Raw genomic sequence first — 20,438 nt, forward strand, 5'->3', positions numbered from 1 at the left:
ATTTGACTGCATCAAGCATGAAACCCACAATTTCATTGTAGTTCTATCCAAGATTGGATGAGGAGATTAGGGGAGTGCAACGCGGAACCTCTCATTTCCATGGTTTCCTTGTTGGCGCTCCCCGATAAGAAATCGCGGTGACATTCCAGAGCGGCTGTCAAACAGGTCAATTTGATCAGCCGAGGAAACTGGCGAATCACCAAGGCGCATATTGATGAGAGGAGTCAGTGGATAAAGGGCGGAGACAGGGCAGTGTAGGGCCGCAAACGAACGCGATGCAACAATCGACGCATTCCGGTGTTGTAACCTGTACCCCTGTCCGGTAGGGGCCCACGTCCTATCGCTTGTCCTTGCACGCGTGGAGTAGAGGAGTACAATCAGATTGTCAATCCCCTCTTACCTGGAAGGGTACCATGGCCTTGTAAAACAAACCCCACCCGTGTTGAAGGAGTTCGTAGGGGTTGGAGACTACGAGTTCTCGGCATACCACAGGGGGACCCCTGAGGGAGGCTATGCTCATTGCAAGAAAGATTTTTCCAAGCCAGGCCCAGGTGATCATTCCTTTAAAAGAGCATGGAGTCGAAACATGCGAGTCTCCTGCAGTGAACGAAAAGTGACTATTTGCTAAGTCAGACGAGAACAGATGATGGCCTTAATGCCTTGGTGCCTGAATTATTTCGTGGCCGGAGGTTTATGCCTCACATTTCAGGCACGAATACTCACAGAATCCATGTGATGATAATCGTGGACATCCATTATTATTGCCCCAGACTACTCCGTACTGATATTTTAGTAACAAACTATGCATTTGTTTCAGACTCGATTTGTTATTCACAAATGATCTTCACCCCAGGAGGACTAACAATAGGAGTTCCTGACAAGTCCCGAATAGGAATAGTTATGGTCATTGCCTCATCTCTCATCCGAACAGAAATGACCTCCGATCATTTTCACAGCTCGGACAGGCCGGGCACCAAAGTCTCAGCGACCCCGCTGGGGAATTTCCATGGCGATCCGACGCAGAAACGGGGAACCTTGCAGGTTTTGCCGGAATCCCCGTATTGAACTAGTCCTAGCCGAGAAAGTCGTCGGAGAACATCATACAAACAAAACAACCTATATCCCACGGTCGTATGGACCTTCATTCGCGTGACACAATGTTACCTTTTTTTTCTGCACGTCGCTTCGGGAGTTTTATATTTTAAATGAACAAGCTGTCGCATACATTCTTGCGATACAAGCTCAACATCACTGTTGGCGTCTGAAGAACTAGACCAAACCAAACCAAATGATGATGTTCAAGAACATGAGTAAACTTTGCATAGCACTGGCTATCAGTGCTAGTGTCTGTGCAGCAGCGTCAACCGGCTCCGAGCCTCTTGTCGCCATTGCCGGTGATATTGCTGCTATCCCGGGATGGTACCTCCAATCAACGACAAAAGTATCAGAAGAGATACATGTACTCTCTGCACCGGGAAAAGATGTGTCGTCATGGTATCGAGTTGGTGCTCGTGGCACTGTCATGGCTGGGCTTATTGAGAACGGGGTGTACAACGAGACAGACTTGTTCTACTCGGACACTATGGAATCTATCGCTGATCCCTCCCTGTTCGATGCACCGTGGCTTTATCGAGAAGAGTTTACGTTGAACCCATCCACCGGCCAATATTTCACCCTAAAAACACACGGGATCACCTCCAAGGCAGACATCTACCTGAATGGGGAGCTCATTGCATCAAGCGACCAGCACCAAGGCTCTTACGGCGGCCACCAGTACAACTTGACCGAGCACGTTAGGGAAGGAGTCAATTGTCTTCTCATTCGTGCGTTCCCAACCAACTATCTCCGCGATTTTGCCCAGGGGTTCGTGGACTGGAATCCCTACCCAGCCGACAATGGCACCGGCGTTTGGCGACATGTAGAGGTTTCCCAGACTGGAGCCGTCTCGATGTCTCCATTCCGTATCCTCACTGACTTTTCTCACCCCAACTCTGGGCCCGTGAAGGTCACCTTTCGAACTGATTTGACCAACCACGAGTCGAATGGTCACAAGGTACTGGTCAACGGCACTGTCAAAGGACCAGATGGCTCCGCAGATATGGAATTTAGGGAGGCATTTGAGTTGAAGTCAAATGAACAAAAAGCGGTATCTATGAGCGTTTCAATTGAGAACCCTGATATTTGGTGGCCTGCTCTTTGGGGCGAGCAGCCTTTATACACAGTACAGGCCAGCGCCATCATTCAGAAACCTCAGCAGTCGGTGTCAGACAGTTCGACTCACCAACAATTTGGGATTCGCCATGTATCCTCAAAGTTGAACAAGTCGAACGATACCGAATTTGCCGTCAATGGCGAGCCCTTCCAGGTTATCGGAGCTGGATATGGACCAGACATCTTTTTGCGATTCGACATTGACAGGGTACAGAAGATTTTCGCCTACATGTTGGACATGGGACTCAATACTGTGCGCCTGGAAGGAAATCAGGAGCACCCGGAACTTTATGATCTCGCTGATAAAATGGGCATGATGGTCCTGGCGGGATGGGAATGTTGTGATAAATGGGAAGGGTGGAAGGTAAGCCTTCTCAACAGCATACTTGAGATGCCAGGCCACTGACAAGAGGAATTTTAGTACAACAACGAGGCCAAAGGTGTCAAGTGGGACAAGTCCGACTACCCAGTTGCGAAAGCAGCGATGCTGCACGAGGCAGAGATGATGCAAAGCCATGCTTCGATGCTTGGATTTTTGGTGGGCTCAGACTATTGGCCAGATGATCAGGCCACCGAGATTTACCTAGATGCCCTCAAAGCCATGGATTGGCCCAACCCAATCATTGCATCAGCCAGCAAGCGTGGTTACCCCGAAGCTCTTGGACCATCCGGAATGAAGATGGATGGCCCGTACGATTGGGTACCTCCAAATTACTGGTACAACAACAAAGAAGGTGCGGCGTCTGGCTTTGGATCTGAATTGGGTGCCGGAGTTGGAACCCCCGAAATGGGCAGCCTGAAAAAGTTCATGTCTGATGACGACCTGGAAACACTTTGGAAAGAACCAGATGCAGACCAATATCATATGTCGCGCTATGATTCGCAATTTTACGATCGGAGGATCTACAATGAGGCTCTCTTTGCCCGCTACGGAAAGCCATCAAGCCTGGAAGACTACATCCTGAAAAGTCAGATGGCGGATTATGAGGCCACCCGTTCCCAGTTTGAAGCATACGCAACTCAGCAAAATGCTACCCGACCTGCCACGGGCCTTATCTATTGGATGTTGAACAGTGCCTGGCCAAATCTACATTGGCAGTTGTTTGATTATTATCTCAGCCCTATGGCGGCCTACTTTGGCACCAAGGTCGGAGCGCGTATGGAACACGTGGCTTATGATTATGAGAGCCATAAAATTTGGTTGATTAACCACTCTCTTGAAAAGGAGGGAAATCGACAAATCAATGTAGACTTCATCGATTCAATTGGCAAAGAACTATCCCAGGCTACAGTGGAGAGCAAGACAAACCCCCATTCTTCAAAGGTGGTGGCTTCACTTGACGGAATTAGAAAAGCCAAAGATATTAGCTTCCTCCGTCTCACGCTCAGTGATCCCGAATCCGAAGATGTCCTTAGTCGCAATGTTTATTGGCTCTCTCCTACCATGGATGTCTTGGACTGGTCAGAGTCTGATTGGTACACCACACCAGTTACCAAATTTGCCAAATACACCAAGCTGGAGACACTGAAACCGGCTACTTTGAAGGCATCATTACACAGCCTAGAATCATCAACAGACGATGGTTTGACTCATGCTGAGGTCGTCATTGAAAACAAGTCTGCAGGACCAGCTGTTTTCATCCGCCTGAATGCTCTCGATGCACTCGAAGGCGCTGAAATTGCACCGCTTTATTGGTCTGATAATTATGTGACACTTTGGCCGAAAGAACAGCTGCGGTTGACTGTTGCATTTGAAGGAGATATTCAGCATACTGTGATCGAAATTACAGGAAGAAATGTGGAGAAAGTGACACTCAAGCTTTAGGATGTGAGTTGCTAACGTGAAGGGTTCCATGTAACAGATGTGGATTTTTATTAAGAGCCAATGCCTTGCTTGTGATGGAAGATGAAGGAGGTTTTAGCTTACTTGCTACATAAAGGCCTTTTGATACCGCGAAAACAATTGTTCATGAAATACAATGGTAACTGCAGCCCGAAGAATGATCTCTCTCGTTTTCTCATGTCGCCTATTTTACATAGTTACATAGTTGGGCTTGATCTTACACCACAAAAATGTACTCCGTCGTTCAACGGCATTGCAAACAGAAAGTGGGCATTGTACGCAGCGGTATAGGGGCCAGGGTTCAAAACCCGCTTTTGGGGGGGTGTTGATGCCTTAATGCCTCACTTTGGAACGGCAGAAAAATTAAGATACCTGAATTACTATTACACATGCCTTAATAATCAAAGTACACTGCCCAGGTGCCCAGGTGCCCAGGTACCTAGGTGTTTCTGCTGATGTTATAGGGTTGTCATAAAATGAAGCCCTTTGCTCCCATACAAATGTATACATCTCCAATTTTGAAGGTGGTTTGCCAGCTGTCTCTCTCCAGTATGAAAATGAAGCTTTTTTCTCCCATACAAATGCACGCATCTCCGAATTTTGGGTAACCGGCGTTAGTTCTTCCATGCCGAGATTGTAAACCACCTCAAAAATCGGAGATACATACATTTGTATGGGAGAAAGCTTCATTTTAATACTGGAGAGAGAGAGAGTTGGTATAAACCATCTCAAAAATCGGAGATGCATACATTTGTATGGGAGAAAAAAAGCTTCATTTTCACATAGATGATTTACAATACGCTGTATAGGGCGGTGTATAGGGCGGTGCTAATTAGGGCATCCAGGCATCAATATCCCCTAGTAGAATGGGTTTTGAACCCTGGCCCCTATACCGCTGCGTAGGCATTGGATAAGACAAAACAGAACAAAGCAGATATTCCTCAGAGCTTCCCAGATATGTCCAAAAGAAAAAGAAGCACAAAGCCAAAATAAACACACGCCTAATGTGAAATGTACAAGAACCACATAGAAGTAGCCTGCGCTAATATCGGAAAGACCTTTCAGTCGTTGTCTGTAATAGATTCAACACCTGTGACATCTTCGACCCAGAATACTCGATGCCCAGGACAGTGGGAGTCTTAAGGTCTTCAGAGTAAAATATATTGAGATGCTGACCCTTCGAAGTGCACAACGAAGGTGTCTTTGGGATGTCCGGAAAAGTTAGGAGACCCTTAGCAGGCGTGCTAGCCCACAGATAATATAGCGAGATACTCTGCAACGCCAGAAATCCCTGACTGAGATTCTTCAGAAATGGCGTCCAATCGCTTCCTGGTGCCAGGGAAACATGGTATAATGTGAGTGAAATCAAGTTTGGACAGATGTTGGCAAGTAACTTGTGGAGATCGGGGCCCCGCATGGATGTTCGGAACAAGGCGAGTTCGCGCAGCTGGGAAAAGCTGGCACTTTCGGCCAGTTCATGCATGAATTCGGATGCCAAGTCGTGCGAGCCGAGGTTTAATAGGAGGGTTTGGAGATTCGGGGCGCTAAGAACCAGCTCAAGTAGGAAGCCGAAATTATCCAAGGTGAGATATTGTTCCAAAGAGAGCTTTTGTAAATTGCCCCACACAATTTTGAATTCCGGTTGACGATATAGGAGCTTAGGAAGACGACGCATGTCCATGATCAAGGTGCGCGAGTATTTGTTGGCATAGATGAGATGGAACGACGAAACCGGAAGACGAGCATCGACGACCAGGGCAAAGAACACGGCGACAGCGTCTGTGATAGTAACATGGCTCATATCTGGATGACCCTCTGGATATTGACAAAAAATAAAGAATGATCGACAATTAGTCAAGTTCTGGATCAAATTATCACGCAGAGACCGAATCGCCTCGACCTCTAGGGGAGCAGAGATAGGACCCCATGGATGACGGTTCCAAACTAAGCCGCGACCGACGCCATTCTGGAGCATAAAGGCCAGCCCGTTGACGTAAGGGCGCAATGAAACGTTCTGCGAGAGGGCGTTGATACGCCGCAGACTGTCTCCAGAGAGGTCGGTCGTGATAGATGAAAAGAACCGCTGTGCAAAGTGATGAAAGGTCTTACTCTGAAGCTCCCGACAGACTGAACGTAGTGGTAATAAGCCATCTCCATCGAGGAAGCCTGCGATGAACTCGACCAGCTCAACAGGGAGGGAGGGGAGATAAGCTAGTGAGCCTGGTTTCATCGCGTGAGTATTTACATGTCATTGACGGATGGAAGAGTGTAGGATGACGAAAGGTGGAGAAGGTGGAGAAATGAGCTTCCCCGGATTCCTGAACCTCCAGGCATGTGGCTTTTTATTACCCCTCACTTGGACAACCTTGGGGCAATAGCTGTTTTCGCGGAATCAGTCCGAATGGAAAGCAAGAGCAGGGTTGCACGATAAATAGAAATCTTACACAGCAAGAGAGAATACCCGGCTATCCACACGAGTGGAATTTTAGCAATGCCATTTATTTCGGCGCCATTACTTCTTCGGACCAATGAGAGGCAGCAGTAGCTAGGGTCGATGCATGGGGAGGCTAATCCCGAGGTTCGCCGGATGCGGCTGGGACCGCGGAGTCATGGAGGCGACACTTTGAAATGAGAGTTACTAGTAGAGCCCTGGCTTTATCGATCGCTCGATCATATTGTAGCTCCAGTTCACGTGGCGCACATGACCAGAACGACGAACAGCTTGCAAGTGAGTATGGAGACTGATTTCTTTCGTCCATAGGACAATTGCAATTGAGGGTACTCCAATGGATTATCCATCTGAGTAAGATCGTGGTCTATTAGCCGACTGACGCTCGGCGAAAATACTGGTCCTTCTCATCGCGAAGGTTGCAAGTGTTGATAGAGAGCACGAAAAAGCAAAACACCACTTCTTCCTATGTACCGTGATTCTGAATCAGAGTCAAATGCTACTTTCGACGTGAATGTCTAGGTCGTACGCAATTTGCCTTCGCGGACTCGCGGTTCGGAAACGGAGGGCTCGGTTCGTCAGAACCATCGAGCTAGAAATTGCTTTCTATCGCTTTGAAGCATTTCGACGTTCGATGGTTTTCATAGGATGGGTGAGTTCTAAGGTTGACATTAGTGGCATGAAGCCTCTAGTCATACGTATCATTCAATTCTGCATGTCTGCTGCGAAGTCCTTCCACATCGAGCAACGCTCGACTTCCAAGCGGGGAATACTTTCCATCTCCGTGGAATTTGTCTGGAGTTTGAGACGCCGCCCGGCTCCTGAGCCCCATGGTTGCCATTCAGGGGCGTCCTTATACCGGCATATGTTGGGGTCTAAGAACCTGATGAAGCTCAAGTAGTAGTGCATGGTGACAGGCACGATCTTTGCGTTAGAGCTGGCATATGACAAGGTTGGCTCATTGGTTTTCCCTACCCCAAAGATTGCAGGCAAATCAAACACATGAGGAACACCCATCCCATTTGCAATATTTGTGGGGTCGCGGACATTATACCGATAATTCCAGGTAAGATCGGATGAGAACGATCCAGCCATCGCCGCGGTCATGAAGTTCCCTGGGCAAGTGAATGTCGCATCTCCATAAGCGCCCGCGGCCGATGCAAAATAAGCTGCGTGCTTAGGAAGGGGCTTCGCATCTTCATATGCCCTGTTGATGGCTTCGAGTTGGTCATGGGAGAGTCCGGGATAATTATTCTTCATGAACTGAGCCACTTCAGACTTGCTGCTCGCATTGTACGCAAACTCGGTGCCCTCATTTGTCTCATCCCCGACTAACAAGGGCACGTGGACGAATTTCCCTTCACTGAACAGCTTGTAGAGGTGATCATGGATCAAATTTCCATCAACAACCGGAAGGAAATACCATTCAGGGACTGGCATGGAACTGCCCCCTGGGAACGGCTTGTCGACGTTGAATTTTTGAATAGTTTTGATATCCACAGAACGCAAGCATGCCAATGTGTCCTCTTCGTTGTGGCAGCTAGTATCTGAAACGAACCGGTCGTACTGGAACTCCATCTGCGCGACTGTCCTTTGAGTGGGCCAGAATGGCGACTCTGCCACTGCCCCAACAAAAAGGTCTGTATTACGCTCACCATATGCGGTGAGATGATAGGCGACTGAACCTGCACCGGCAGAGTCACCATGAATAACTACATGGTCTGGGTTGCCTCCAAATTTGCGAATGTGTTTCTGAACCCAATAGAGTGCTTTCCGTTGATCGAGAAGTCCAGCATTGAGATCCCCATTTTCCCGCACGTGTTCACTAGCCAGGAATCCAAGAACACCGACGCGGTAATTGAAGTTGACAAAGATAATGTTGTGGCCTGACTCTCGAACAACCTCGCTGCCGTTATAGTTGCCATTCGCATTATTAGCGTATCCACCCCCTTGAATGAACAGCCAGACAGGGAGGTTGGAATCCGCACTCGCTGTCGTTGGCCGCCAGACATTGATAAATAAACAGTCCTCTGATAAGGAATCACTGATTGACTCTCCAACTCCCACACAAAGGGGTCCAAACTATCGAAGTCAGTTTAATGACCTAAGCCAACGATGACAAGCAGTATTACCGACGATGCATCCAAAACCTCTGCAGTCTCTTCTGGGTCTTCCGGGCCCCGAAATCGTAAGCCGCCTAAGGGTGCCTTCGCGTATCTTATCCCGAGATATTGGTCAACACCATTGGACAGCGACATTCCTCGGTACTGAGAATATCCCAAGTCGACTGTTGGCAACAGCGGCATTGCTGGAGTAGGGGAGGCCAACAGCAGACCACCAAAGAGGCTGGCAGTCCATATGATAATTGTCTGTATCGTGGTCATTGTGCAATTACATGTATAGCCCAAGATGCTACACAAGGCGCCTCAATGCCTTTAATGTTGGCTTTTTGGGTCAAGGCTCGGGGCTGAGGAAACCTTGACCCTTTTAAGGTTGCCCAGCACCCCTTGAATGGTATATCACATCATCCAGCGCCCTTTAGATCCACCTCCCCGTAAGGATTTTGTCAATATGGGTCCGCCAAGAATAGACTAATGCTTGCGAGCGGGGTGTATTGAATCTACACCAATAAAAGCCTGTAATCGTGCCAAACCCCGACCCAATGATGGTGGGCCACACTCGATCTCAAATTTGCAAAATTAAGTACCTTTTGTATGGCATGTCTATACAAAAGGTACATCAACACGACAAAAGTATGATGTCGATTCCCTCAATCTGTAAAAGGTTTAGGGGATATTAGAAAATATATATACAGTGAAAATTATATCCTATCTATACACTATCGACTATAATAGGGAATCCTAAGTGTGTAAAGTGACAGAATAGTTTTGTCTTTTTTTCATATGAGATTTATACGTGGTGTTTCGAAAAGTGCTTTTTACGTTTCTGTATCATATATGTAGAATTAATTTTAGTATTGAATCACCAAATTAGGACCACATTATAATTTAGCCTCTTTACTTTGCCTTTAGCCGGGTTGAGAGTTGACTTATGCTCGATTTGGGTCTAAGTGCCTTTTGTGTGGAGTTTCCATACAAAAGATACTTAATTTGAATTTCGGATTGAGTGTGGCCGGCTGAAAGTGGGCTTGGCACGATTATTGGGCAAGGCTAAACCTTTGTACCCAGATACGCATACCACCATTCTATACTGCCACTGGTAGAAGTTGATTTGAATCAAATTCCATTCAGAATGGATTGTTCTATCTTCCTATAGGCATTGGATGCATATGTTCTCGCTCGGTAGTTAGCCGACTGCTGGACCGGGACTTCCGCCGTAAGGTAGTTTGTAGGGAATGATGATTGACAAGAACTGACAGTAGGAAATTGAAAACTTCAATATCGAACGAGCACGACTAGCGATCACTATCCCACTGATATATTGGCTAGCCTTTGCATGCTAGCTTATGGTTGGGTGATGCAGTATCGCACTCCGGTGGTGGGTCTCCTTTGATGTTGTTCTTCACTGGTATTACAGCCACAAGTGCATTCAACTCCTTGAACACTTTGGGTGTCGATTTCAAATCACTAAGGCGCCGCCACTGCTGCGGCTGGAAATATTCTATTCCGCTGTCTTATGGGGGCCGGAGCCACGGCCATTGCGTTGCGACTAATCAAATCAATCGCCATTGAATGGACAGAGACATTCACCGCTGGCATTTGGGTATTAGGCGTCCTGCTCTATGGGTTGTTTTCTACCGGAGGTACCGCTGGAGAAGGGAACGTCATCACAGATGTCAGCAAAAAGCCGAAAATGTACCTTATAATTATGAATCCCGCTAGAAAATGAGCGACTGCACGAAAGTTAAAGCCGACCAGATTGAACATGGGAAGCGATGGGACGATCACGATCTACTCTATCGCACGATATCGTGAGGAAAACCAACGAAGCTTGTAAAAGCTTGGCATTTGACACCACAATTGGCTTTACACTCCACAATGAAATGGTTGACGACGCTAGCGCCGAGGATTACGCATGCCCTTCTATATTTAAAAATGACATGCAAATTAGATTGCCTCGTGGTGTCCGTTATTCGAGAAATCTTCTTTCATTCCTTAATGCCTCAGTGACTACTCTCGAGCACATCAGTATACGCCTATTCTCCGATACCTCTCATTGGTGATTGTGTATGGTTTCCTATACACCACCTCGGTAAGATGCACTTGCTCGGGCATTGCTCGTCCTCCAGAGCTGCTATATTTGCACTGCTCCTTTCGAGCATAGCACGCGCAATCGATTTGGATATTAGTGATGAACGTACGTTGTGGACTTTACATTCCCCCTTCTATGTTAATTACGAAGATGAATGAGAAACTAACGATTGACTTCATAACAGAGTCGATTAAAGATGCTGCGAGTACGTCGACCTACGCTATGATGAAATACTACTACGGCAACGAGACCGGTCAAATCCCTGGAGCTTTTCCAGACAAATGGTGGGAAGGAGCCCCATTATTTATGGCCCTGTTAGAGTACTGGCACTTTACTGGCGACACGACATACAACGAGGAACTAAGTGTTGGATTACAATGGCAAGGCGGCACGGATGGGGACTATATGCCAGGCAACTATAGTTCTTATCTGGTAAGCACGGCCAGAGTCTTATAAAGCGACAATATCTAACCTTCGAATTATCTGTTAGGGAAATGATGATCAAATGTTCTGGGGTCTAGCAGCTATGACGGCCGCTGAGTTCGGATTCCCCGATCGCTCGACTGGGTTCTCTTGGCTTTCTCTAGCCCAGGGTGTCTTCAATACTCAGATCAAAAGATGGGATACATCCTCATGTGGCGGCGGTCTACGGTGGCAAATCTGGCCTTACCAGTCTGGATACACAATGAAGAATTCTATCTCTAATGGGGGGTTATTTCAGCTGTCTGCGCGTCTAGCCCGCTACACCGGAGATGCGATCTATCTTCAGTGGGCTAACAAGATATGGGATTGGTCTGTCTCGTCACCTCTGCTTAGCAACACAACATGGAATGTTGCTGATTCGGCCGTTGTTGGTGACAATTGTGCGACCCAGGGTAATGCCCAATGGACATATAACTACGGCACTTACCTGATGGGGGCAGCGTATATGTACAATTATGTGAGAAATAACCCATTTCGAGTTTCACGTTTTGCTCGTTGTGTCGAAGCTTGGACTAACCCATCCAATTTACAGACAAACGGGACTATTCAAGCTCAATGGCTGACGGCAGTAAATGGCCTTTTGAACGCGACGTTTAACAACTTCTTCCTCACCGGTGGGATCATTGAGGACTATTACTGCGAGCCTACAGAAACCTGCAATAACAATGAGATCCTCTTCAAAGGATTGACTTCGTCCTGGTTAGCATTGACTGCTCTCCTTGTTCCATCAACATTCGACAGCATTCTTGCGAAGCTCCAAAAATCGGGCCAGGCAGCGGCTGCATCCTGCACTGGCCACAACAATGGTACTTGTGGTGTCCAATGGTATAGGTCCACATGGGATGGCTGGATGGGAATGGAGGAACAGATCAGCGCGACAAAGGTCTTCATCGCAAATTTGATCAATTTTAACAAGACCGCTCCGGTGACCTCGACCACTGGCGGCAATAGTACCAGCAACCCAACAGCAGGGGAAGATGACACTGATGGTTCCAATCAAATGCGGACTACCACGACAACTGCTGACAAGGCAGGCGCTGGCATCGTGACCGCAGTTTTCGTGGCTGGCTGGATTGGACTCATGAGTTTTATGATGCTTGGTGGTTGATCGAAAATCCAGATCCTTGATCTGGCCGAAGCCTATAGCAACAAGGCGCGGTTTGTTCGCTCCACCGTGCTTAATATTAAACACCCAACGCAAGGCAAGTGTCTCACGACCTTTCGATTTGGTCCGAGGAATGATCCTCCATGTGTTCTTATTCTGGTGCGCGAGCTCATTGTAGTCAGCAGCAAGCCATTTGTCCTTCTCAATGCATGCCATCGCTTCTTTCCAGCCATTAGGTTCGAGAGCTATGTGGGTAGGCTTCAGTTCAGACTGGGCATACTCAGGGTCTTTAGACGCAAGGTAAGCCTGGCTTGGCCTTTTTCACTCTTGTAGAGCGGCTTAGATCTGACTTTGGGGTTTGAGTCCAAATTATAAAGACATAATTGGTATCAACAGTATCTGGAACTGGATCCACGTAGAAATAGTTATGATCGAAGTCCTGGGGAGAATCCTAGGATAAATCCTGATTAACAGTCCCCCGGAAGGAGACTGTGGCTCCACGAAAGCCCCTGATGTGCCTGCTTTGAAGTGAACACCTGTATCCTCCAGTTGTGCCTCCACTTGCCTGCCTAAACTACCTGCCATCTCACCATTGCTATCATCATGCAGATCGAAGGACTCAAGGTCTGGAGAGGGTCTTCCAGGATCGCTGGGTTCGACGGATCGAGAGGAGGGCTTGCTGGAGTAAAGAGGTCGTCGCCGCGACCGTGAATCGCTGAAAATTGATATGCCATGATGCAAATCCATATTATGCTCGCAGGGTTTGAATGCACACTTTCAGTCTCAACATAAGACACAGGGATGGGATCTAAAGTGCCAGAAAGCACGTTGCATGAATGGTCGAGAGACGGTCGATGATGAGAAAGAAGAGATAAAGATCTCTATGAATGGAGAGCTCTGACTAGTTGGACCAGAAACGCTGTGGTGATAGTCGAGGTCAAAGTGAAAATCTCAGCCAAACTGTCTATTGTTTATTGAGTGATGAAAACTGATTATACATGTATTACAACAAAGGTTGCTAAAAAGGCGATCTTCTTGACCCAGCGTAGTCGACGGGGACGGATTCTCACGTAGTTTCCGCGATATTAGGTTTAGTCTGCTCGGAGAAGGAGCCGGGAGCTTTGACAGGTTTATTTAGAGTAGATCATATCATCGGTTGCTCGTTCCACTTCGCTCCTTATTTTTCTTTCCACCATCTTGTATCTCTTCGCTATGTATTCTTAAAGACTTTTCGCTCTTATATGATTATCATCAGCGCGGAAACAAAAACTTCCTGAAGAGTTTTCCTGAGACAACACACCAAACTGATAACGGCTATGGTCGGTTGTCCTCGGCAGTCCAGCCCACAACGGCTGTCAGCCACACCTCCGCCTCTAGCCGAGCCCGATATTGATTTCTGACTGGCCACTGACTGGCACTGTCAGGGGCACGCTAACTGGATAGTGGATATTTTAAGCGCTGCAAGCCACAGCGGAAAAGTATGGATCATCTGGATGTGGTTTTTTGCCCTAGCTGTGGTCACTTTGCTACAATCAGGGCCCATTTTACAATGGATCAAGACTTGGGCCGAAGACCCAGAATACTAGGAAGAAAAAAATGTGATCAAATGGGGCGACCGAGAGAGGAACATATACTGTGTTGCCTTCCTCAACCAGAGCCTTGTATATTCGCACACAATCTTCCAGTCTATTCCCCAAGACCTTGATATGACAGCATATAATGGATCGTCTCAATCAACACCCAGACAAATATGAGCCAGATATCGACTTTCCCAATGACTCTCGCAGCCATGAATCCAACGACACAATTGAGGAAATCAACTCTCTCGAACTCACCCGTATCAACACATATCGCCTGCAACAGAAAACCACCGTAGGCTCTACGAGAGGGCCTACTCCCCGCGAAAGATGGCTTCCTATGGGTGCTAACAAAGAGTATCCACCTCTACTCCCGGATTCTGAGGACTATGTCGTGGAGTTTGACGGAGCCAATGATCCCTTACACCCATACAATTGGTCTACGCCTAGGCGGTATGTCCGCTACTATTCCTTCCTGTCGATGTCAATATACACTTGCTAATATCTTAAAAGAATAATGTTAGTTTGTATCCTATGTTATGGTACCTTCGCCGGGTCGTTTACCAGCGCTGTCTTCTCGGCTGCTATTCCTGGCTTTAGCGAGGAGTTCAACACAAGCACCGAAATTGGCTCACTCGGAGTGGCACTCTATGTCCTTGGATTCGCAGCCGGGCCAACAATCTGGGCACCAGGATCAGAGCTGATCGGCAGGCGTTGGCCACTGTCTCTCGGACTTTTCGGATGTGCCATCTTCACCATAGCATGTGCAGTTGCCAAAGATATACAGACCATCATGATCTGTCGTTTCTTTGGTGGTCTGTTCTCGGCGAGTCCTATTTCAGTCGTTCCCGCCGTGTTCGCAGACTTGTTCAACAACACACAAAGGGGTGTGGTGATGTCGATTTTCTGCATGGCGGTGTTTATCGGGCCCTTTTCGGCACCGTTTGTGGGTGGATTCATTGCAATGAGCTCCCTAGGTTGGCGGTGGACGATGTATATATCTGCGATCATGGTGTTCCTAGGGTTTGTCCTAGTCTTCGTCTTCCTTGACGAGACTTATGCTCCAGTCATCCTCGTCCGTAAGGCAGCTACCCTACGCCGACAGACTCGGAACTGGGGCATCCATGCAAAGCAAGATGAAGTGGAAGTGGATCTCGCGGAGCTTCTACGCAACAACTTTGCCCGACCCGTTGTGATGTTGGTCACGGAACCCATACTGCTTTTGGTCTCGTTGTATATCTCCTTCGTCTATGGCCTAATCTATGCCCTGTTAGGCGCATACCCTGTTGTCTTTCAAGGCGTCTACGGAATGAGTACTGGTGTGGGTGGACTGGCGTTCGTGGGCCTTATAATCGGTGAACTCCTTGGTGGCGTTTATATCCTCCTGATACAGGGTTCGTACAAGAAGAAGCTGGCGGAAAACGGTGATAAGCCTATCCCCGAATGGCGCCTTGCGCCAGCGATTATAGGAGCTGTGTTATTTGCCGGAGGATTGTTTTGGTGAGTACCCTTCTTGGGATTCTTAATAACGTTTGTTCTGAGCTAATACCAAAAAGGTTCGGCTGGACCGGATACACTTCGTCCATTCACTGGATTGCTCCTGTGGCTTCGGGGCTCCTCACCGGAGGCGGGATCTTTTTGATCTTCTTACAGTGTTTCAATTACATAGTTGACTGCTATCCCTCGTTGTATGTACCCACGTATCTCCTATGGAAAGGAGTGACTAACCCAATCGGCAGAGCTGCATCTACTATTGCCGCGAACACGATATTACGCTCAGCTATTGGCTGCTCATTCCCACTTTTCTCGCGGCAAATGATGGAGAACTTAGGAGTGCAATGGGCGGGTACGATGCTTGGATGTATCGCAGTCGTCATGATTCCTATTCCTGTTCTGTTCAAGGTATATGGTCCATGGCTGCGAGAGAGAAGTAAATTGGCGTGCTCGCCGGTTTATGATGTCGAAAAGAAACCTTATGATGTCTAATACATATGAAATCCATGTAAAAAAGCCTAATATACCCAAATTTTACTTTGAAGACGAATTCGAGTACAGCTGCAGGGCTGGATACATTTTATGATCGAAACGATTGAAGCATAACTAGTTAGTTAACTAGTTAAATTCATGGCCTTGTTTGTCAGGCCGCAAGATTTTGCTTATCGCTCGGGAGATGACGTCACACCGTCAATCAGCCGATCCATGGATCGATCGGATTGCACCTGGACAGTTCGATAATCCCACTTTCTCAGTTTCACGATGGAAACCCCTACCAATAAAATAATTTTCGGCCCAGATTGGGACCTCGGTCGCTGGACCTCCTCCGATGACCGCGTCCGTGGGGGATCGTCAGTATCAAATCTCGAGCTTACCGCGGGAGGTGTACTTTTTCACGGCAACCTTGACATTGAGACACTTGGGGGTGCCGGCTTTGCCTCGCAACGCACGGTCGAAAACGAACAAGTATGGGACCTCAGCGGATACGATGGTCTTGCGCTACACATTGTTCCATCGGACAGAAACCGATACACGTTCTCCCTAACAGACGAAATCCCACCCCGGCGGCCAGATGCTCGTGAACAAAGTGCACTTGTCTGGGAATACGACTTTTGCACGGGTGAGGCAGGGCGCGAGGTGCGTGTGTTATGGAAGGATCTGAAACCGACATACCGGGGAAAGTCGGTAGAAGATGCCAGGTCGTTGGACTTGTCGCGTATAAAAAGGTTTCGGATCATGATTCGAAGGTAAGCCTTCTATCAAGAGAGGACAGAGTATGGGTGCTAATTTATGTAGTTTCTTTGGGGCACAACAAGGTGACTTTAGCCTAAAAATTCAATCCGTCGGACTGTTCCGCGAGGGCTCCTTGGATAATTCTAGTGCGACAAAGGAGTCCATGGACTGTGGTGGCGAGAAAACGGAACCGAAGGAAACTCGGGCGAAGAAAAGCTGGTTACCGAGTTGTTGCACGTCCTTCTGACCATCAAATGGAATATAAACGACGCTGAAAGAATTGCGCCATCGAGCTTTCGCAGATACTGGCGTGGCATTTATTCAACCTCTGAGATTTGAACTCCATGACTGACCCAGTTGGTGTCCCAATGCGACTTGATGTTACCCATGTTCAAGTTGGATATACGAATGAACAAGATTAGATAGAAAGGCCGTGAAGAAGAAAGGGGTCTTGCCGCTCCCGATTGGGGTGACAATGCTCTACGACATACACAGCCCTAGAGCAATGCATTAACATGCTCGCTTTAAACATACATCTTGACCTCTACTCAATTCTGTATGTGCATGATTGATAACATTATAAACATATTATGACTACTCCACAGTTGTCACACCTGTCACCGTATCGGCCTTGACCATCTTTTTCACTTTCTTGCACACATTAAGTGACATAAGATCCGGGCGGCTGTAGTGACCCGTAGCATCGGCAAAAATCTTAGTCGGCAAAATTTGAGTCATGTCAAGATCTGCATAGATTATACCCTCGGTGCTGCTGTCTGTGGGCTCAGTTAATCTCCTCCCGTCGGGGCCAAAGATTGCGGAGCTGCCTCCTCCCGGAGAAGACATAAAGACTCCGCCACTTGTGTTCATTGCCCCCACTCCCTTTTCCGTAATTACCGCCGTGCAATGGAGAACAAAGCTCTGTGACTCCACGGCGTATGTCTGCGACAAACTGTGGCAGCCTAGAAAGTATGTCAGCCTGCGAATTGTGGGCATGGGAGGTACGGATTTACCTTCAGCAGACATAGACCAGAGGTCTGTCTTCCCAGTATGAGGAGTCAGGCTAGGCCATGCAGAGATGTGTATGTCCTCTCTCTGAGATATCATGAAATACTTCAACAGCGGCTGGATGTGCTCCCAGCAAGAGAGAGCTCCAACACGCCCGAAGGGCAGGTCCACGACACTAGAGAAACATTCTCCGGAGGCATCCCCGAAAATAGTGCGCTCCATATGGGTAGGCTTCATCTTTCGCCGGTGTGACTCAATCTCTCCGTCACCGCTAATCATTACTTGGGCGATATAGACCGAGTTGTTGTCATTCTCCGAAAATCCAAGCGATACCGCAATCGAGTGACTCTTGGCACATGCTTGGATTTGTTTCATCTCAGGGGAATCGAGAGTAATGGAGTTCTTGATGTATGCGACATGTAACTCGACATCGAGAAACCGGCTCCTGTGACGGATTAGTCGTTATTAGGTTTCACTGTAAATGTCTCAACCGAATTTACCAGATCCAACCTGGATATCCAGGAATCCAGCACTCTGGAAAAGCGATCAATTTTGCGCCATTATGGGCAGCCTCTGCGATGAGGTTACAAGTCTTCACCACGCCAGCAGCCAGGTCTAGCCACTCTGGCTCAGCTTGGGTAACTGCTACACGAGTCGTCTCCGACGACATTGTGAAATATTTATTTTACGGTAAGAAATGCATAGAGTTGAACGTACGGGATCGCACTGCCTTTATATATTTTTTCCTCCCCTTTGTCCCCTCATTCTCCAATCCTGCAGAGCGAAAACCCCGCATTTAGTACTTTTCCTACGATTTATATAATAACACCTATCTCAATTGGTTATGGATGGTTATGGATAATTGACAAGGAGAATCCACGGACCAACCATCCAAACCTGGACAATCTTCGCATTTGGTTCAAAAGCGAGTCCTCTTTCTTCTGTGGACTATCATCTGTTGAGAATGTTACCGCCACCAAATATTACAGTATAGTCCTAGAAAGTCCTTCTGAAACGGAATCTGCGAAGGCTACATAGGTATACCATAGGGGCTTCGTACGTCCTGAACCCGTGCAATCTGTATCCATTCTAGAATTCTAGAATTGTAGAAGTAGATTATAATGACATCAACAGATCCGCCAAGGACGCGTCAAACCAAAGATGTATTCTGCTCGTTGATGTGTGCTCATGATGCGTGATCTCTAGTAGACGTCGTGGTCTGAGACGCTGCGGATGTGGTGTGGCTGTGATGGTTCGACAATGATGGGGTGCTTCGCACCGGAAAGTATTCCGACTGTGGCTGGTTGGTGAACATCGTAGAGGAGCGATTAACCTCAAGGTCAGCGACGGCATTATTTTTCGCGACCACAAGAGGTATCTTCGAGTCCGATGAACTGGACTCCAGCTCTTTCCTAGCTGCAATTCGTCGTGCCCTTGCTCTATCACGTGCGCAGTAAATCACACTGATTCCGCCAAATAGCGAGATCATACAGCAGCCAAATACAATTGCTGCTATGTTACCTTTGCGGTTCCATTCTAGGGGATATTAGCACAATGGTGGTTTTGGGGCTCATGGTATTGGGAGACTCACCATCCAGCTCCGCCGCAGAACTGCTCGTTGCAGTTGCAGTTGTAGTACTTGTTGTCGTCGAGGCGCCGCTGGTTGTCGTTGAGGAAGTGCTGGTAGTCGAGCTGGTAGTCGAGCTGGTGGAGGTGGAGATTGTAGAGGTGGAAGTTGTAGAGGTGGAGGAGGTCGAAGTAGAGGTCCCAGACGTGGAGCTTGTCATAGATGTCGTTGTTGAAGTAGATGTCTCCGACGTGGTTGTATCGGTTGTGGTATCTGTGGATGTAGTAGAGTCGGTTGTCGCAGTAGTGTCTCTGGCTTCGAGGATCTCGCCATATCCGCGTTTCCCCTGGTTATGGAATACCTCAGTCGGCTCCGAGATTGCCCATAAATTCTCAACGGATGTCGTCGTGGCTGAAATCCATGTGGATTCAGAGGCATAGGGGTGACCGAGCACCCGAGGGCATAGCAAGGTGCAAAGTGCAAGTATTGAAAGCTGCATGGTGTTGCAATCAAGGAAATTTGAGAGGAATAGTTTTGACAAAATACAGAAGGAGGATCATCCTAGAAGACGATTGGAATAATTTAAGACTTGCTTTGACATTTGGTAAGAAGAAAAAAACGAACAAAAAGCCACGCGATATAATTAGACCGATGTGTAAGGCAATTTCCCTATCAATTTTCATAGTCTCTGATTATGTTCGCCACTATGGTTTAGTGCTTTATCTTTGTGCTAAGCGTTGTTGAATCAGCCAGTGGACAGCCGGTGGAGGAGGCTTAGTTGAAGTGCACACGCATATGCCGCGCGGCACCCCATAAGACTGATTTTATGCTTCAATAGATTCTAATTTCTGGTTAATAACGGTTCACTGAAATCTCTATACTTTTCAATGTACAATAGATATATTGTAATCAGCGTAGATAGAATCATCCATAGTAGGCTAGTACATATATTGAAGTCAGAGAAACACTCGAAAATATTACAGTATCCACATATTACACCAGCTCTGGCCTGGACTGCGCATAAATTTATACCCATGCCCTCGTGTCTGTTTTCATTCTTATTTTATCTGTGGGCAAAATAATGGAGTGTGCCGACTATCTTTGGAATAACTAACTTACGTATTTGACAAGCGAGTGGCCACCCCAAAACACCATACATAGTAAATGCGATATATTCTACATTTATATCCCAACAACCATATGTTCATCTTACCTGCCCGTTTGTCGAGAGTTGTTGATAAGACTTATTAGCACTA

General features: G+C 47.4%; 8 protein-coding genes across 8 annotated transcripts; 4 read left to right on the forward strand and 4 right to left on the reverse strand.

Moving 5' to 3' along the window:
- Positions 1 to 1,288: 1,288 nt before the first annotated feature.
- On the forward strand, positions 1,289 to 4,036 carry N7525_001260 (putative glycosyl hydrolase; the record flags this gene model as incomplete). The annotated part of the gene is made up of 2 exons (XM_002558104.2): positions 1,289 to 2,575; positions 2,633 to 4,036. 2 exons carry the CDS (start codon positions 1,289 to 1,291, stop codon positions 4,034 to 4,036), a joined length of 2,691 nt encoding a protein of 896 aa, XP_002558150.2.
- A 1,060-nt stretch (positions 4,037 to 5,096) lies between these two features.
- Positions 5,097 to 6,284, reverse strand: N7525_001261 (uncharacterized protein; the record flags this gene model as incomplete). The annotated part of the gene is made up of 1 exon (XM_002558103.2): positions 5,097 to 6,284. One exon carries the CDS (start codon positions 6,282 to 6,284, stop codon positions 5,097 to 5,099), a length of 1,188 nt encoding a protein of 395 aa, XP_002558149.2.
- A 924-nt stretch (positions 6,285 to 7,208) lies between these two features.
- N7525_001262 (putative carboxylesterase) lies at positions 7,209 to 8,887 on the reverse strand (the record flags this gene model as incomplete). The annotated part of the gene is made up of 2 exons (XM_002558102.2): positions 7,209 to 8,585; positions 8,636 to 8,887. The coding sequence occupies 2 exons, from the start codon at positions 8,885 to 8,887 to the stop codon at positions 7,209 to 7,211; spliced, it is 1,629 nt and encodes a 542-aa protein (XP_002558148.1).
- Positions 8,888 to 10,720: 1,833 nt separating this feature from the next.
- Positions 10,721 to 12,306, forward strand: N7525_001263 (glycoside hydrolase family 76 protein; the record flags this gene model as incomplete). Its single annotated transcript, XM_002558101.1, has 4 exons — positions 10,721 to 10,820; positions 10,900 to 11,147; positions 11,206 to 11,655; positions 11,731 to 12,306. The coding sequence occupies 4 exons, from the start codon at positions 10,721 to 10,723 to the stop codon at positions 12,304 to 12,306; spliced, it is 1,374 nt and encodes a 457-aa protein (XP_002558147.1).
- Positions 12,307 to 14,022: 1,716 nt separating this feature from the next.
- N7525_001264 (uncharacterized protein) lies at positions 14,023 to 15,384 on the forward strand (the record flags this gene model as incomplete). The annotated part of the gene is made up of 2 exons (XM_002558100.2): positions 14,023 to 14,333; positions 14,394 to 15,384. 2 exons carry the CDS (start codon positions 14,023 to 14,025, stop codon positions 15,382 to 15,384), a joined length of 1,302 nt encoding a protein of 433 aa, XP_002558146.2.
- A 752-nt stretch (positions 15,385 to 16,136) lies between these two features.
- Positions 16,137 to 16,854, forward strand: N7525_001265 (CIA30 family protein; the record flags this gene model as incomplete). The annotated part of the gene is made up of 2 exons (XM_002558099.1): positions 16,137 to 16,621; positions 16,671 to 16,854. The coding sequence occupies 2 exons, from the start codon at positions 16,137 to 16,139 to the stop codon at positions 16,852 to 16,854; spliced, it is 669 nt and encodes a 222-aa protein (XP_002558145.1).
- Positions 16,855 to 17,201: 347 nt separating this feature from the next.
- On the reverse strand, positions 17,202 to 18,285 carry N7525_001266 (carbon-nitrogen hydrolase family protein; the record flags this gene model as incomplete). Its single annotated transcript, XM_061211829.1, has 3 exons — positions 17,202 to 17,569; positions 17,621 to 18,060; positions 18,116 to 18,285. The coding sequence occupies 3 exons, from the start codon at positions 18,283 to 18,285 to the stop codon at positions 17,202 to 17,204; spliced, it is 978 nt and encodes a 325-aa protein (XP_061071055.1).
- A 516-nt stretch (positions 18,286 to 18,801) lies between these two features.
- Positions 18,802 to 19,681, reverse strand: N7525_001267 (uncharacterized protein; the record flags this gene model as incomplete). Its single annotated transcript, XM_002558097.2, has 2 exons — positions 18,802 to 19,151; positions 19,207 to 19,681. 2 exons carry the CDS (start codon positions 19,679 to 19,681, stop codon positions 18,802 to 18,804), a joined length of 825 nt encoding a protein of 274 aa, XP_002558143.1.
- Positions 19,682 to 20,438: the final 757 nt, after the last annotated feature.

Source organism: Penicillium rubens (genome assembly GCF_028828025.1).
Source record: "Penicillium rubens strain IBT 27055 chromosome Unknown utg000001l_segment0_segment0, whole genome shotgun sequence".
Lineage (NCBI taxonomy): Eukaryota > Fungi > Ascomycota > Eurotiomycetes > Eurotiales > Aspergillaceae > Penicillium > Penicillium rubens.